General features: G+C 33.7%; 1 protein-coding gene across 2 annotated transcripts in view; it reads right to left on the bottom strand.

Annotated features, from left to right (window-relative positions):
* Nucleotides 1-3239: 3239 nt before the first annotated feature.
* The window catches only part of LOC149788922 (dual serine/threonine and tyrosine protein kinase-like), a 72140-nt gene continuing 57078 nt past the window's right edge, over nt 3240-18301 (bottom strand). For both annotated transcript variants that reach the window (XM_089975062.1, XM_089975061.1), the window contains exons 13-14: nt 11308-11478; nt 3240-10671 (exon numbers count right to left, since the gene is read on the bottom strand). In XM_089975062.1, the coding sequence (XP_089831188.1) occupies nt 10439-10671; nt 11308-11478 (404 nt within the window). In that variant the 3' untranslated portion in view covers nt 3240-10438. The remainder of the gene's footprint in view (nt 10672-11307; nt 11479-18301) is intronic.

Below are 18301 nucleotides of genomic sequence, written 5' to 3' on the forward strand. Positions count from 1 at the left end.
AATTTATTTTATTTATCATGTGGCGTGAATCGGTCTCAAGAGTTGTGAAATTCATGCCAAAATCGTGAGGGTTGGCAGGTCTAGTATTCATTTGGCAGAATGCTATATACCATGGGCAAAAACAGGTCACAGTGACCTACTTTCACCACTGGTGATTGCGATGCTTTGAATGACACGACAGAGTTTGTGAGACATAATGCAATCAGCAGAATGCTTCACTTTTATTATAGTTAATACTCAAGAGAGCCAGAAAAATTAGCTTTCTGATACTAAAATAATACTGTATTTTTGTGGTTTAATTATTTAGAACTCCGCCTTGTTGGAACATCCCTCAGTATAAAACATCCATGCTTATAATGCAGGTAACTTGTATGGTTTTCATGAACAGCATTATGAGGGAGCACTATCAGTAAAAGACTCCAAGCCAGAATTACATTCAATGATTACACCCTCACTATCATTTCATCCTACCCTAAAACCATGACACATTTCTACTTTGTACATATTTTAGTACAAGCTTAAAATCAGGTGATAAAAAAAGCCCCCATAATATTACTGATAAAATTTAAATACTGTATGAATAGACAAAGCCATCCAATCTATCTAGCCTAACTCTTCTGATAAACTTTATGACAATCTACTTGCTTGACTGCAAGAAACCATTTTGTGTATTTTGTCCCAAAATTACAGTGCCAAAGTCAGATACTGAATTGGCTGCAATCAAGACAATTTGTACGAGAGAAATAAAATTATGCCCAATATTTGTCCAATAAAAGCGATTGCCTGATAAATCAATGCCAGACTGTACTCTAGTTTCCAGGCTAAAACAAACCTTTGGGTTTTAATAACAAAAAAGCATACAGAACTTTATCATTAAATTGTGACCTTATATATTGGCATGTTTTTCTACCCAAGCCATTTATAAAATTAGGTTTCTTGTTTTTTTTTTTAAAACGATGATACAACACTACACTATAGTGTGGATTTGAATATCATGTTCTACAATAGGACCAATGTAAAAAATACATGTTTGTAATATTTATCACAGAATATTTATTAACTAATATGCCATTCAGAAACACAGGACAAGATTGGGGCATAACACTTTAGATTGCTGAGCCAAAAATGGTAAAATATTGTGTTCCCATCTGTTTTCACCAAAACTATAACTTTATCAAAATGCTTTTTTCTTTTTCAAACTTGCAACAAAATGGGGCTGGAGTGACATACTTGACTTGATGAGTATAAATAATATATTACAGATAAAGATGTTATAATAAATGGTCAAAACACAAAATAGGAACCATTTCTAATGAATGCACAAAGACCAAAGCAATATACCCATCACAATGATGCAATGTGAAGACTAACAAACTACCGTGTACAGTCGCTTAGAAGTGGGATTCAACTGCAAACTGCAAAGACCCAGATCTGCTGTTGAATAATGTGGTATTAGATCTAGGTTTGTGCTGTTTGTTATAAAAAATTAGCAGAACAAACAACATAGACCCTGATCTGCTGGTACATTAGGCTATTAACTGCAGCTGGATCTGAGTTATAAGTGAATAAATATGGTAATCATACTACATATATGACAGTTACATGCAAAGTAAATTTAATCTCACTGCAGAGTTTGAAATACATTGGTGTACTTGGCAGGGCTGTTCTGTGTGAATTTATTTTAGTTCCAAAATGTGGTTTATGGTACCAGCAAGTCAGAAGATCAATGAACAGGCAATATAATGGATGCCATTTAGTGGTTACATATCCATCATGATGACTTTTGTAGCCCAAACTATAGATGCAGATTTTTAAATTAATTTTCCATATATCTAAAAGAGTTCAGTGGATTTTACTAAATTTGGTTTATATTTTCATTCATTTAGTATACTCATTTAATGCACAAAACAAACTATTTTTTTCCCTCTTGAATAGTTCACGTAGGAAGTACAATCAATTTGATCAGTACAAAGGGATTAAAAAACATTTTTTTCTTCACTTTCCCACAACAAGTTACTGTAATAATAAAGACAAGTTAATATCTACATTTGTATTTCCTGTTTTCTTTTGTTTTCTATCGCCAAGCAATAAATATGAAATGGGTATACAACCAGAGCCCCTCAAATTACATCAATAGGTAGGGAAGCAGCAAAGTACAGAGACAGGGAAGGATACAAATAAGCAAGTCTGTAACCAATTATGTGCACGAATGTATGTGTTTGCATGTATGCATCTTGTCGTTAAGAATGCCGACATCATTCAAAAGAAGTGAACAAAACTTTCAGATGGAGATTCAGTTTGCTAACAATGACATATATAAGGACTGAAAATTTCAAGGATTTTCTGTTTTCTACAGATTTGCACCTTTAATAGTTATGTTGAGCATTAGTGTAAAAAAATTTTTTTAGAGGTTTTGTTCAGGAGATTTGGGATTCTATTTCTTCAAAAAATATGTAAATTGTAGATGAAATATTCCGCTTTGAAATAGATCAAATATATTTATAAGTTTGAAGAGAAAAATATTTCTGAAACAGTAAAACATTATTGAGTTTAATTAAAGTATGATCTGGAATGGAAACTTCTACAGTTCTTTTATCAAGTCTATTTATCAAAAGTGTATTTTTCTTATGGAAATTCTAGAACTAACCTGGTTTGTGGATGTATTTCTCTGCATGTCTGCTGATATTCATTTTTAACTTTTATTACAATGACCAAGTTCATTTCCATCCCTTTTGTCAGACTAACAAATTCTGTCATCATACAGATCAAGCCTTTCATGTAAATGACTTATCATTCTTGTCTTGTAGTTGTCAAACGATCATTTATAAATAAGATTGAATCAGAAATGTAAATCTGTTCATTTAATTTCATGTACATTTCCTATGTGGAATTTTTTTTGTGAATAAATAGAATATTTACATTGTACTATCTTATTCATATGCCATATTCCCAGTGGAAATTGATAACGATAGGAATTATGATACTGTAAAGAGGAATATATACAGAAAATATGCATGTTATTTTTTGAGTTGCCATCCTAGTAAAAAGATGTATAAAAATTCACCATTGAACATGTTTGCTCCCATCAGTGTCCTGTTGAAATCCAGATATTCCACAATAATGAAAACCACTGCAATCAGAGTTTACTGTATCAGATTATGCATGTTTGTAACATATCAATTTCAGATAGACAATCATCCAAAGCGGAACACAGAGAGATTAGATCTGAGAAGCCTGTCTGTCGATATTCGTATTTAATAGTCAACTTTTATTACATGTAAATGTATACCCATGACACAACATCCATGGAAAATGAATACTGTGAATGTTATAAGCCTCCCTATATATAATAGTGCTCTACATGGATAACTAAACTTTTCTACAAAAAAAACTTTCTTTCTTCAATCACTGTGATCTTGAACTTTAAAAATTTTTGACCCCAAAATCAATAGCTTTCTTCCTCACCACAGCTATAAGCTAGCTGCAAGGTATTGTTCGAGGTATGTTACGTAGAACTAATGTTACTGTGCTGAAACCATTTTTCTTGTATCATTCACAGTGACCCAGACATCTTTGAAACCAAAATTGATAGGGTTTCTTCCTTTCCCCATGGTAATATTGATAGTGGACATCTCAAGTTATTGTGCATAAATAAAAATGGTAACAAATGGATGGACATCATCATGTAATATGCCCCAGTTTATGGCAGGCATATAAAGCGAGTAGAAGCCACATTTCAGTCATACCACTACGATATCTGCAGTGTGACAGTTTATAGCGATGTCTAGCACTGGAACATCATACCGCAGACGTGTAGCATGATGTCTCACCCAGTCACATTATCCTGACACCAGGCCAACCAGTCCTAACACTAACTTCTTATGCTGAGCACCAAGTGAGGCACCTGTTAGTACTGTTTTTTATAAGTCTTTGGCATGACTCTGCCGGGGATTGAACCCATGACATCCTGCATCCAAGGCAGATGCTCTAACAACTAGGCCACCAGAGTGGTGCCACATTTAATCACTTAAGTAGTGTTTGCATATACTACTTAGGTTGGGACCATCTCTATTCAAGTTAAACACTAGCAACAAAATGAAACCTTAAATGAACTTAATAACAGCAAACCATTTTTCTTAACAAAATCAACATAATAAGGAAGAATTATTTTCATACCATTCTGGTACTTTAAGCACAAAATAACTGGCCATCTCCGGAAGCCAATTATATGCTGGAAGTTTACACTGCCATTTATAATGTGCTTGGTTCCCATGGAAAATAAATAACCTCCCTTTATTTCCTTCTTTTTTGCATCACTGTCTGAATGGCTGCTTACTAAAAGCTTTGTTGCACCTGAGAGAACCTTTTGTAGATTATGCAAAATATATCAGTAGATAAATATGTATCTTAAATATGGAAACGTCATACTGATTGCTTTATCTTCTGCAGTTCACAACAACTTAGTCCAGTTTTATCATTATCTAGAAGCTGTCAATGATATCTGATGCAGCAATCTTTACCAAGCTTCTGCACTGCTGATGCCATTATTTTACATCCAATTAATCCTGATGATGCCATTATTTTACATCCAATTAACACTGATGATGTCATTATTTTACATCCAATTAACAGTGAAGAGAAGTAGTCTGAGTGAACACTGTAAGCGCTTGCAATACATGGGTATATGTATAGAAATGCTTTCATTAATATGCATTTTTGTTGGTTTTGCACAAGTGTGCATATTCAAAATGCTAGTTTATTGTTCACACACTGAAAAGTGAATCTACCAATGCTAACAAGAAATCATTTTAAGAGCAGACTGTGTGCATAGTTTACACATTGCCTATCCTATGGGAATAATTAACACACTACCTATGCCATGTGAATAGTTTCAAAGATAATCTATGCCATGTGAACAGTTTACAGTCTATCATGTTAAAAGTGCATACACTGCATATGCCATATTTATAGGTTACTGCATTTGTATGGGAAACTATCAACAAATTTTTGGGATGGAATATTGCACGACCATGGGAGTGCAATATATCCATCTGACAAAACGAGTTCATATTTTCCCAAACAAATGCAGTAAACTTTTTATTATATGCTCATTTTTTTAATTCTACCTAAGGCTTAATTATGTAAACAAAATACAATACAAGAAACAACGTAAATGAATGTATGCCATATTCCAAACTAAATACACAAGCGCAGATTCATCATTACACAACATTATTAATGCGCACATAACCTTCAAAAGAAATTGGCATGTCTAGTTAAAATTGAAATTTGCAGTCATATTGTGAATAAATGTGCATTGCAACAACTTTCCATCTATCTGGAATGAATAGATTTTGGTATTTTGTTTTGATTCAACAAAAGTTCGTGATTTTGGACTGGATTCATCTGTGCAAACTGTACATGAAAGAGGGAGAAGCGTGTTTACATCTGCAAGTGTGTTTGTTCTGTCACTGGCTATGAAATCATAATGTGGGAAAAATATGAAGTGTTTCATTTGCAATTATCAAAAAGACACTAATGAATTTAATGTTTATTTCGAGTGCAGTAAGGAAGAAGTAACTGCACTTGGAATATAGTTGAAATTACAGTAAAATTTTGAAATGTGTAATCAAGCTAGAGAACTCATGACATGGCTCATGTAATTCGGATTTGCAGAACTAAGAAAGTACATTTTGAGGAAATTCTGGATGTAAAACTGTAAGTAAATTTATTTGCCATTCTTATTACCAGCTAAAGGAGACAGTTTATGCCTTTATAGATTGCATGTAATTTGTAGGTACCAAGCAATTTTATGAAATCTGGTGTCTATTGCAAAATCTGAAACAACATATCAAAAGTTAACGTGGAATGTAGCAAAACAGTTGGTATGTTGCAGTCCATGAAATATCTGCTTTAGTTCATTCAGAAACAAATTTAATCAACCAAAACATATTGTGCCTACTATGCGAATGTACATGATTTGTTTACAAAGTAGTTCCTAATACACTATTGGGCACAGGTGTCCTGTGCGTGGGTGCAATATGAAGGTGTGCAATATCGTAAAATACGGAACGATTCTGATAATGTAAAGTTAACGGAGAAAAAAATGAGCATATAATAAGAATAAGTTACATATTGCCTATGCCATGCAAATAGTTTACACACTACCTATAACATGTGAATAGTTTCACACATTACCTATGCCATGTGAATAATTTACTATTTACCTGTATTTACAGACATAAGTTACAGATCAACATGCACACATCTATGCAATTATCAGGTTTAATTTTCATGTGAAAATTTTATTTAGCAATATGAAAATATCAATCAATTTACAAAGAAAAAATACGCATTGGATTTAATGCATCGTTTCACATAAAAACAATGTGTAACTCGTTATTTTTATTATACACAAATTTGGATCAATAGCAAAAACTATACAGATCAACTTGACATACTGCAGGCAAAACAATATTAACAGATTTGTGCATATGAAAAATGCTAGGCATAACATCTGTATAATATTATTATAATAGTTAAACAATAGCATCATGCGATCAATTTTTTAAGTACAAATGCAACAAAAAAATAGTACCAATATTGCTCATAGCTGTATAAAATGATCAATTAACATTTGCCTTCTTTCACACTAAGAGTTTTAAAAAACATTTATGTCATGTAACAGTGATGGTTCCTTTTTAAGTCATATTTGGAACATATGGACTTAAATATAACAAAAACCACTAAGAATCTCCCATTATAAGGAAATGTTGACAGTTTACATCATTTCTACTGTATTAATCTTGCAAGCTATCAAGGCAATTTTGATGATAGATACAGTAATTCCTTTTTTGAATGGAAGAAAATATATGTACATGTGTTTTATGTGAGCACAAAACGTGTACCATTGTATTATTACCATCACCAAACACTCTGAACATCATTTCACAAAGAAAATAAAGAGCTATGTTGCTGTTGTTGTTGTGGGGTTTAACGCCATTTTTCAGTACAAGATAGGCTATGCATGGTGACCAGTATTAATGACGGAGGAAGAACCCAGGAAAACCCCGGAAAGAACCACCGACGAGAAGCTACTGGCAAGCTTTCTCACATACCCACATTAGCCGAATCCTAGACTTGAACCCACTCAGACAGAGGTGAGACGGCAGTGATCTGTAACGGAGATTGCTTTAGACCGATAGGTCACTCAGGGCCCCTTAAGAGCTATGTACTAATGAATATCTACAAGTAGACTAAGCTTAAAAATGATAAGCATCTTACTTAAATAGGCAACACAAACTCATCAAAGGAAGCATCATATGTATTCATTTTCACTTTTAGCATTATCACACAAAACTGTACAAGTGCTATGTGCTTTCTAACATTTTTGTTTAACTCATTAATCCCAAGTGTCTTGAGTTTGTATCCCACTTCCGAGCTCTGTACCATCAACACCATTTAGAATGCACCAAAGTGAGTGGGATTTCAGAGAAGTAGACAGATGTAGCTCTACTGTGATGCCAAATAATGTACACTTTCTATTCACATTACAATATACAGTGGGAAAAACCTAATTAGAGACCTAATTTTTTTAGGCAAAACATTACCAGATTTTTGGAACTGGAGTTTTTGTCCAGATTTTAAACTTTTTGGCCTGAAATCTAGAGCAGACTATTTCAAATTGTACACAGACAGGTAAACTATACAAAAAGTATGAAAAGTTTGAGATCTGGAGTAAAAAGAGGCCAGGGCATGGAAACTCATGGGTCTATTATGCAACAAAGGAACAAAAAAAGGAGTCAAATTTGTACCCTTCTGCACACGTGCAAGCAAAATAGCCAATCAAAAAACATCTTGTACAACTAGACATCCAGCTAAATGAAAATCCCTTGGAAGCAGATTATATTTGGATGCAATGAAAAGTTATTCCAAAAATATGTTTCCAATCCCCATTTCAGGTGGAAAGAAAAGAATCTCCAGGGGTTAATGAGTTAATGGGTGAACTGTGATGATGTCACTAAATTTGATTATTCTTTGCATATTTAATCATTATGCAATAATACTGCACAGAAATTACAAAAAAGTTGTTGTTGTTATAGGGTTTAACGCCATTTTTCAGCATAAGATAGGTTATACATGGTGGCCAGTATAAATGGTGGAGGAAGAACCCAGGAAAACCCTGGAATGAACCACTGACCCACGAGAAGCTACCGGCAAGCCTTCTCACATATCCACACTGGCCGAGCCCGAGACTCGAACCCACACAGACAGAGTGGAGATGGCAGTGATCTGTAATGGTGAGTGCTTTAGACCACTCGACCGCTCTGGACCCCTTACAAAAATAGTAATTCCTTCACAATAGTAAGAAATTTCACAAAACATTCACCACATGTGCTATGTTTATGTGTCATGAGGGTGTACCTATTTCTGAGCTCTGTACCGAAAATATCATTTATGATACAAAAAAAACTAAATTGTGTTGTATTACAGAAAAGTAGACAGATGTGTTTCAACAATGATATCAGATAATGCAGACTTGCTACTCACATTACAATATACTGTGGGAAAAATCTCATTTTTGAGACCTGATCTTTATAGGCCAAAAACTATCAGTTTTAGAAACTGGAGTTTGTATCTAGATTTTAGAATTTTTGGCCTGAGCTCTAAAGCAGGCTGGTCCGAATTGCACACAGAATGGTGAATCTTTGCAAAAAGTAGGATAAGTTTGTGATTTGGTGTAAAAAGTGGCAACGACATGAAAATCATGAATCCAATAAGCAAAAGAAGTAATATTTTTACCAATTCATCACATATGTAAGCAAAACAGCCAACCAAAAATGTCTGGGCATCTGGCTAAATGAAAATTTCTCAGAAGCAGATGTTTCTGAATGTATTGAGAAATAACCCCCAAAAAGCATTTCCTACCCCATTTCAGGTGAAAATGAAATGAATCTCCAGTGGTTAATGAATTAAATTTCAAGGAGAATATTAATACATATCCATACCTTTAATATAAAGTAGGCTGCAGAGATTTTAACAATGAGTAATTTGAATAGCATGTAATATGCCCATCTGTGTTTTATAGACCTTTATGTTAACTGAAACTTCTGTGCATGAAACACTTTTTTCTCTTTCAATCACAGTAACCCTGACCTTTGACCTTTTGATCCCTAAAGTGATAAGCTTCTTCTTTACCCCAAGTGTAAGAAATCCACAAAGTATGGGCCAAATTGGTGTTCTTCAACTATTGTTATTGTCCAGAAACCAAATTTTTTTTTTGGTTGGTGTACTTGACCATAGACCTTTAAAACCCTAGATCAGTAGGGTTCTTCTTTATACAAGGTATAAGATATCCATATTTTTGGGTCAACTGTTTTGGTGAAGGACTTGAATTTATGTGCAGAAACCATTTGTCTTCTTTTAGTCAGTGATCCTGACCTTTGATCTTTTGAATCCAGAAATAAAACAGGGTTTTTACCCCGAAAGCAAGCTATCCACAAAGTTTGGTGAAGGTACATGCTGTAGAACAGAAGTTATTATACAGAAACTGGTTTTTGTTTTTTCAGCTACAGTGGCCTTGACTTCTGAGGTTTTGACAACCATCTCTTCCCTACCCCAAGTGTAGGCTATTTACAGACTTTGGTAACTGTAGACAGCTTAAGCTGTTAGTAGCAAACTAAAATGATAACACACAGAAAAACATCACAATATAATATGCTCTGCTTTATGACTGACAAAAAATGGGATGCAGTGACCTATATTCATCTCAACTTCTTAGATTAGCATTTATCTGACATATCAGAACATGCATACAATTCACAGCAACTAATGGGTGAATGAAAATGGGGAAGAGCTTTTGCAATATCTGAGTGTTACCTAGTCCCACTAACAAAGTCAAAATAATAATTCAATTTAACAGTATTACATTCTGGAGACAAACTAATAAAAATGAAATCAAAGATAAACAGAAAAATATATATCTTTCACCTCAATTTTAATGTCAATTAAAAACATAACATTTTACTTAAATCTACAGACTGATTTAAATTTTAGAAAATTACAAACCTCCCAAACAGGGTCAGCCATCCATATAGGCAGTTGCCTAGACACCAAGTTAAATGGGATGCCAAATCTGAAGAGAAACTATCGGGGTGGGGGGTGGGCTGATGACATGGTTCGCCTATGGCACCAGATGCCGGCAGCTATTCTGGGACTGCCCCTGCTCCCAAAAAGTTTTAAAGTTTCATGTAAGAGAAGAACTGACAAATGATATGACAGAGTTTGAATTATCTTTTACACTCCTACCTATTATCTACAGTATGTTGATTGCACTACTACTTTCAGGAATGTGACATGTGATTTTCCAGTGCACCATTCCTATGTTGCATCAGCCAGTGTACAAGTTAAATTCCAAAGCAAAGTCATTCATTACATGTCAGGTGTCATGTTGAGAACCCTTCATTTTGTACTTGTATCTTGCACTAATGTGCTTTGACTCCCTGGGTGTTCTACCCGAATTCTGTTTCTTCTTGTACTTCTCAAAGATCTCTACAAGTTTGCTATGGACATTTCCCAGATGAGGGCGCTGTATGGGATCCCCTTCCCAGCATTTAGACATCAAATTCCAGCAATCATCGTCAAAAATGGACAATTTCTCAGGTCTCAGTCCTGTTAAGGAAATGGACAATGAAAATGAAACACTCTTCAGTTAAGACTTCCCATGTATACCTTACTTAATGAAATTTCATGATATGCAAATTAACCATTACATAACGATTCATTAGCAGCCAATCACAATCATCATCTGTGAATGCACCAATTTCAGTAGACAAATGTTTCTTCCATCATACTTATCTGATCATAATGTGTTGGAGTAATATCCACTATCTTGCGAATATAACCATCCCAAGCAAACATAGCCCCATTAACCATATCATTTGGTTTGTTTTAGCAATAAAAGTTTACCAAGATGGAAGTTTGACAAGAGTGGACTCTCTTCTAATAAAGGGGCTGATGCCAAATACAATTCTTTTTCAGCATAAAATCTTTAGCACTTATGCTGCAAAAAAATTTAAAATATGTGAATGTCTTTGTAGCTTAGAAGCAGTGAATTTGTGAGGAAGTGATTACACTCTAAATGTACTATGATCAGGCAAGCAATATCAAAGAAAATATTTTAATATAAAAATAGGTCTCTTTAATTTCCAAACAGTAGTGTAGGAGATGTGGTAACAGGCAGACCTACAGATGAACAGACAGGTGTACGATATCACAATATCCTCAGATTAAAATTAAACACCTTACCTTTTTTGACTGATGTCCAGAGTTGATCTTTGTTGGCACACTGCTCAAAATTTGCTGGAAGTTTAACATTTCCAGAACAGACATACCAGAAAAGGATGCCAAATGCATACACATCTACACTGTTGTCATAGCGACCTGTAAACAGCTCAGGTGCCATGTGGATGGGAGTACCTGTGATAAGATAAAATCTTTTATTATATGTAGATACTGAGATCTATTAATGTCAGAAAAATTAATACATGTATTGCACTTGTGGTGATAAAAGTGGTAATGACATTGTCATGATATCACTTCTGGAACAACTGTTCTTTTTTGATTCAGAAAATATATCTGTCCTAAGATATATATATATATATATATATATATATATATATATATATATATATATATATATATATATATATATATATATATATATATATATATATATATATATATATATATATATATATATATATATATATATATATATATATATATATATATATATATATATATATATATCTGTGTGTGTGTGTGTAGCATCAACAGCCAATAAATAACCTGTGTCTACAATGTACATTTAATATGTGTATTATGAAACACTGTGGCACCTCCCAAAAACAAAGTATCTTAAAAACAAACTACATGCCACAAGTACAATAAATGTATTAGCTTGTTTTAGTGTATTTCCAAATGAATCATCTAATCTTGCAAACTGCCATTTACACATCTTACCAAGACCTGTTTCTATTAAATATTCATCGTCACTGACTGTCCAAATACCACATGAACTGGACAATCAAGTTTAAAGGCAAAACTCTTGACTAAATATAATAACTAAATATAATATTACAACTTGGTTAACTAGTTCTTTTAATTCTCATCACACTCATACCTATGGTCATGGATAAGTGCTGATTGCAAAGCAAGATGAAGTGACTAATGAAATTTAGATGAAGTATCTGTTATTGAACTGGACTTCCAGTCGCATTTATATGCAGAAGTAACAAATGCTCACACCATAACAAGTAGCTCACGATCCTTTAAATCTTTAGTTAATAAGTTATGCTCTGAAGGCTGTTGGATTTCACTGAATTGTGATACTAGACTCAACATAGTTCAAGGTACCAATAAAAAAGAAATGTGTTAACTAAAATATTTGTTTCAAATTTTCATTTTCAAAATATCAATTAATTAAACAAAAGACTATTTAAATTGGTGGTCTCAAACTCAACTCACCAAGAGGGCCACATGAGAACTAGTACATTGGCCCGAGGGCGCATCACTGAGGGCCACATGAGGACTAGTACACTGGCCCAAGGGCGCATCACTGAGGGCCATGTGAGGACTAGTACATTGGCCTGAGGGCGCATCACTGAGGGCCATGTGAGGACTAGTACATTGGCTTGAGGGCTCATCACTGAGGGCCACATGAGGACTAGTACATTGGCCCGAGGGCACCTCACTGAGGGCCACATAAGGACTAGTACATTGGCCCAAGGGCGCATCACTGAAACCTTTTCATGCAGCAAAAGCAGCTCATATAAAAGGTACCCAGCTGAAATGCTGTAAACAAGTAAAGATGTAACAATTTAACATTTATCAAACCTGGCTGGATGTAAGGAAAAACTCTGCATTGTTAATTGGTTTACATGTGTTATTGCAGGCCACAAGAAATACCTCAATGGGCCATATGTTTGACACTCCTATTAATTACCAGATGTTGGAGAATTTATTAAAAAATTACTGTCCTAAATTTTCATAAATTTCATAGCTTTTTATCTTTGTAGCAATACAGCTGACTCAGTCATTCATTCTAATATAACCAAACTTCTCCAAACTGGCTATGTCTAAAAAAGGAGCAAAAATATAAGGTAACATCACTGCCCAGCTTAAGGGAATTTTGGTTTATGTTTATATAATCTCTTGCTGTACAAAGTCTCCATGATATAGGAGAAGTTGATGCAATATACTATTTGGATAAATAGACATAAGCATCAGTATTACCACTAACTCAAGTCTTAGAGAACAAAAAAAAACAATAGAACTAGATGCATTTTTAGCATTTTAATTAATTAATAATGGTTTTAACTGCAGTACAACCTGTTTTGAGAAACCACTGCTATGAGACCACATGTCTTGAGGGACCATTATGTTTTGGCACAAAGGGTGGTCTTTGAAGACTGGTTCTACTGTACTAGCAGATTAGTGAATTTAACATTTAACATTCACAGGACATCAGACTTTAATGTTTATAACTTTAAAAAGAAAAATATGCAATTATATTTTAGGCTAGGCCATGAATTAATAGATTTTACAAGAGAAATAATTTTGATAACTTCACTGTCCTCTCAATAGGCATAACATTATGACAAAGAAATATGAGCTATTTTTAGATGCTTGCATACTCTCCTAGTAAGTATGGCCACCTCGTATGCAGACAAAGTTCAAGTCCTCAGTGTGCATATGAATTGCAATTCATGCAATACAAGGTGTATGGTGCAAATAACCAAAAGTGTATTATGTCCAGGTTAACAACATAATATTTTGCTCAAAAAAAAATTATCAAATAGATCCACTGTGAATACAAATGACAATATATTACAAGAGTATTCTTAAAGACAATTAAAGCTGCATAAGCTGTTGTACTCTGCTGACATCAATGCCTGTTTGTATCAATTATGATAACAAGGTGGAAAACAATAAAAACTTTTGTGGTGACTGAACACACCTGGTAGCGAGAAGTATATCCATTGTTTCAACTTGAGCTACGAAATACAATAATGTTATTTTATTTACAAAGCAAACCAACCCAAGAAGCAGACTTCAGATTCTTTTAAATATGTTAATTTTTTATATACAGTGTAGGCTGACCTAGAGACGCCAACCTTGATATTCACAGGAACTCTGAAAATAAACTGAAACAAAGGAACATTTTGGGCTTTCGGCATACATTCTGTGAAATCTATTAAAGCATATGCCTCAACTGAATAGGTTTAAATTGTGCGGCATAATCATAGGAAGTTCAAATAAACTTTTAACTGAATTAGGACCACTTGGCACTGAGCAATTCAAATTCCTGGCAAACAAAGGGTTGTGAAAAAAGTGAGTGTTGCCATTACAAGCTAAAGGCTTTGTGCTGGCAGATAACTAAGGAAGTATTACTTGGGAAATTGACCTGCCTTATGAAAATAGCAAACAAAAATAAAATCAGAATTTTTATTGCATCAAACACATTATACAGCAAAACATAAAATATAATACCAACACTTGCAAGAAAATAGAAGCAATATACTTGCTAGTAAACACCCAAGGGTAAACAACACTGATGGAAACTTCACTCTGTGGCAAGTAATACTTCATATTTAAAATTATTAAAAGCCAAATAAATGTAGAAACTAATATCATGTAACGAATACTGCAATAAACAGATAAATGAAGTGCATACCATAGTCTATATGCATTTCTTGGTGGAAATAGTGGCGTGATAATGTAAAAATATTTGAATTTAAAGTACCTGTATACACCTAAATCTATGAACTTTCTTCATATGTTTTGCGGTTTGGAAGAAAGTTGTGAAAAACGATGACCTTACTCTATCAATTTTAATAAAATTTAAATTTGCATGCATTTTTTGGACATGTAAGTTTCAAATGATTTCTTTCATAATTCCTACAATTTATAACTCTTATTGCCATATATACTTGCGTATAAGCCCATTTGCGTATAAGCCGACCACCCAAACTGAACAGGTATATATCAAAAAGTGTATGATCTGCATATAAACCAACCCACAACTTCAAGACATCTCAAGATGCATGAATTCTAAATGTGTTTATTTATGCTTACTTATATTTAATAAAAATTACATGTATATTTAAGTAATTTATTTAAGTTTCTGTTATCTTATTGTTTTGCGTAATTTATATTTGTGTATAATGATGACAAGAATTTAGCAATCACAAGTTGCTGTAACACTACCCTTTCCTATTGACTCAATTATTTTTTGCTTATGCATTATTGCACTGGACATTTTATATCAGTGCACCAGTAATTATGTTTTTACTTTGCTTTGAAATTGTATATACCTGACTCATTAAAATGTAATCCCAGTATGACAACATAAAGAACGACAATACGGTCCAATTCAACACCCACAGGCACCACCGCATGTACATTGTAGGTTTAATTGCATGCTGAATTAAGCACATCCCATGGAGTCGAATCATGGGCACCACTGCGCTAAACTTTAATGATATTTCCAAAATACAATTATGAAGTTTCTAAAATAATGCTTTGAAAATTATGCTAATACTGCAAAAGCTGAGTTGTAGTTTGCTTTAATGTAAGTGACCTTACACTGTAAATTGTCAAATTTCATGCCAGGAGGAAAAGAAAAACTTTTTTGGGTTGCTCCAAACCTACCTCCTAATTTCATATCTTCCGATTTTTGCAAAGAACTCCTGATTATTACATTAAGTCTTGGATTTTCATTTCTTCTAAACAAGAAAAGTCCTACATGTTCTGGTGCATCACCTGTGAGTTATTGTTGTGACAAAATAACTACTTTACTAGAAAGAATTCACTTCTTCATTAAATAGAATGTTAAGTTTAAACAGTATTCACGTAAATGAATGATTTTTTAATTCTACAACAATACAAAAATAAAAAATAAACCAGAACAAAAAACTCATCCACAATTAATTTCAATCCCTAGAGTGATCACTATGAATGCTGTAACTCCATATGCTATAGCGCCATTCCCACAAAAGAAACTTACACGAATGAACACCTGGCATTTTTATACCATATACACCAATGTTAATTACCATGGTTAAATTAAAAGAAGGAATGAAAATACATACCACACAGCAAATGTGTCTTCAAAAAACGAATTCATAATACATGTTTTATAATAAACATTAAGGGAATATGGTTGGATATACAAAGAGGGGAAAATAGTTGCCACATGTTAGGTTACCATGAGGCTGGCTATTTTGGTACCTTTAGATCAACAAAATTGTGAATCCTTTATTTGCTAATCATTTGCTGGTGCTTGCATAACACACAATAGTGTAGAACATGGTTTCTTTGAAATACAACACGGCCAGTTGTTTTCACAACAAAGATGCATCGATAATGATTAACTTTTAATTAGACATGTTAGCTTTCTTGCTTGTTTAAGACTAATCTTTAGCTATTGTGCAGTTTGACCACAGCTGACTAGAATATGAATCTAGGGCATGACCTGGGCAAAAATATGGTGCATCACAGGGAGAAACAGCGAGTCTTTTGCGAATTTCACGCATACTGGACCGGGTAGGTTGATCAATATTTAGTGAGAACAAGGCTTTAAAAATGCCACAAAAAAACTCCCGATTTTAGGTCCCAATCTCTTTTTTATAAATTCTGTCTCCCTACTTGGCTTTTGAAAAGTTTGTAGGTATGTTTTATACCCATGTTACAAAATTACGGTAATTGCACTAATATTATGGAATTAAACATCAATGTACTGGTATAGTTGCCAGTCAAATTTCCCTCTTAACACAAGCCAGTTTCAGGGTTTTAATAATTAACTGGCCTGTACTGCTGTTGCAAAATGAAAAACAAATTTGCTGACTATCAAAATAGGAGACACCGAAACATCAAGCTTTCCATCATGTGGAAAGTTATGATATCTGTTCAGTCAAAACACAAAACACAAAACTAAAACTGACTGATGTTGATCTTAGTTGATCTATATGTGAATTTTAGCCTTTATTATTACCACTCTTCCTGAATATGTAAATTATGCTGGTTATGTGCCTTGTACAATTAAACATGCATACCTTTTTAAAAATAGTACCTCAATTTGTAGGATTGCTAATATCATTGAAAATGAGTAACTTGTGAGCACGTGATTCAACGTAAATGAAACAGCTATTAAGGACTAGCCGAAATATTATCTGGAAATATGCAATTTGGTCGAAACAATGAATAAAGCAAAATCTGCATCTAATATATTTAGGAATAAATAAGGATTTAAGTGATGCTATGCACGCTTTTTTGTGTAACTACTGTACATTTTAGTTCAGCCTGGTCTTCCATGTAAACTCAACCGGTCCGCGAATTATGAAGTTTGCATTTACCTTTATTTAATTTAGTGTTGGAGAAATCAGAAAATATGCACTTGCAAAATAAGAAAAAAATCAGTCATAATACTTTATAACAGTTTAATAAATGTCGGGTTACCGAAAAAAATTTTTTTTACATGCTTACATGCTTATGTCTTAGTACACAGAAAAATTACTCTTTCATGTCCCAAGATTTACAGCCATTAGAGTAGTCAACAAAAAGATCTAAAAACTGTCAAGTTTAGACATTGGCCCATGGATAAGCCAACACCCCCTTCTTCCAGGCCTTTAATTTTCTTAAATTATTCAGCTTATATGCGAGTATATATGGTAATCATTTTACCAGTTAAGCATCAATAGTATGATTGAAAAGATATTCCAAAACTAACGACTCAAAAATAAAGATCTGTTCCAGAACATTTAGTGCACAAAACAATACTTTAGAAATAAATTTATTGGTACAGAAAACACAGCAGAACATAACAAGCTGCTGACACAGTAAGAAATCTACTTCAATCTGATAACCAATATATTTGAGCATAAAGTAAAAATAACATTTGCTTGCTCTGAGTGAATGAGAGATATTTCATTTTGTGAGTGAAAAATGTTTCACCCACAAATGAAAACCGCCTATTTATTCACTTGTTACAAGCAAATATCCCTTGTGTAATGCCACACACAAGTGAAATATTTGTGTGTGACCAAATATATTTAACCTACCCACTGGCACCTATAGTGCAAAGGAAACTGCTTCATGTGTACCTATGAAATCCCTGGTTCTGGTATGTGCATCGGTAAATGGACACTCATCAAAATTTGTTTCTCTCTAGGTTCTCCAGATTTGATCATCTCCGAAGATTATGTCATGCTAACATTTTATCCAATAAGACTGCAAGATA

Source organism: Sinohyriopsis cumingii, chromosome 11, assembly GCF_028554795.1.
Source record: "Sinohyriopsis cumingii isolate HCF-2022 chromosome 11, ASM2855479v2, whole genome shotgun sequence".
Taxonomy (NCBI): Eukaryota; Metazoa; Mollusca; class Bivalvia; order Unionida; family Unionidae; genus Sinohyriopsis; species Sinohyriopsis cumingii.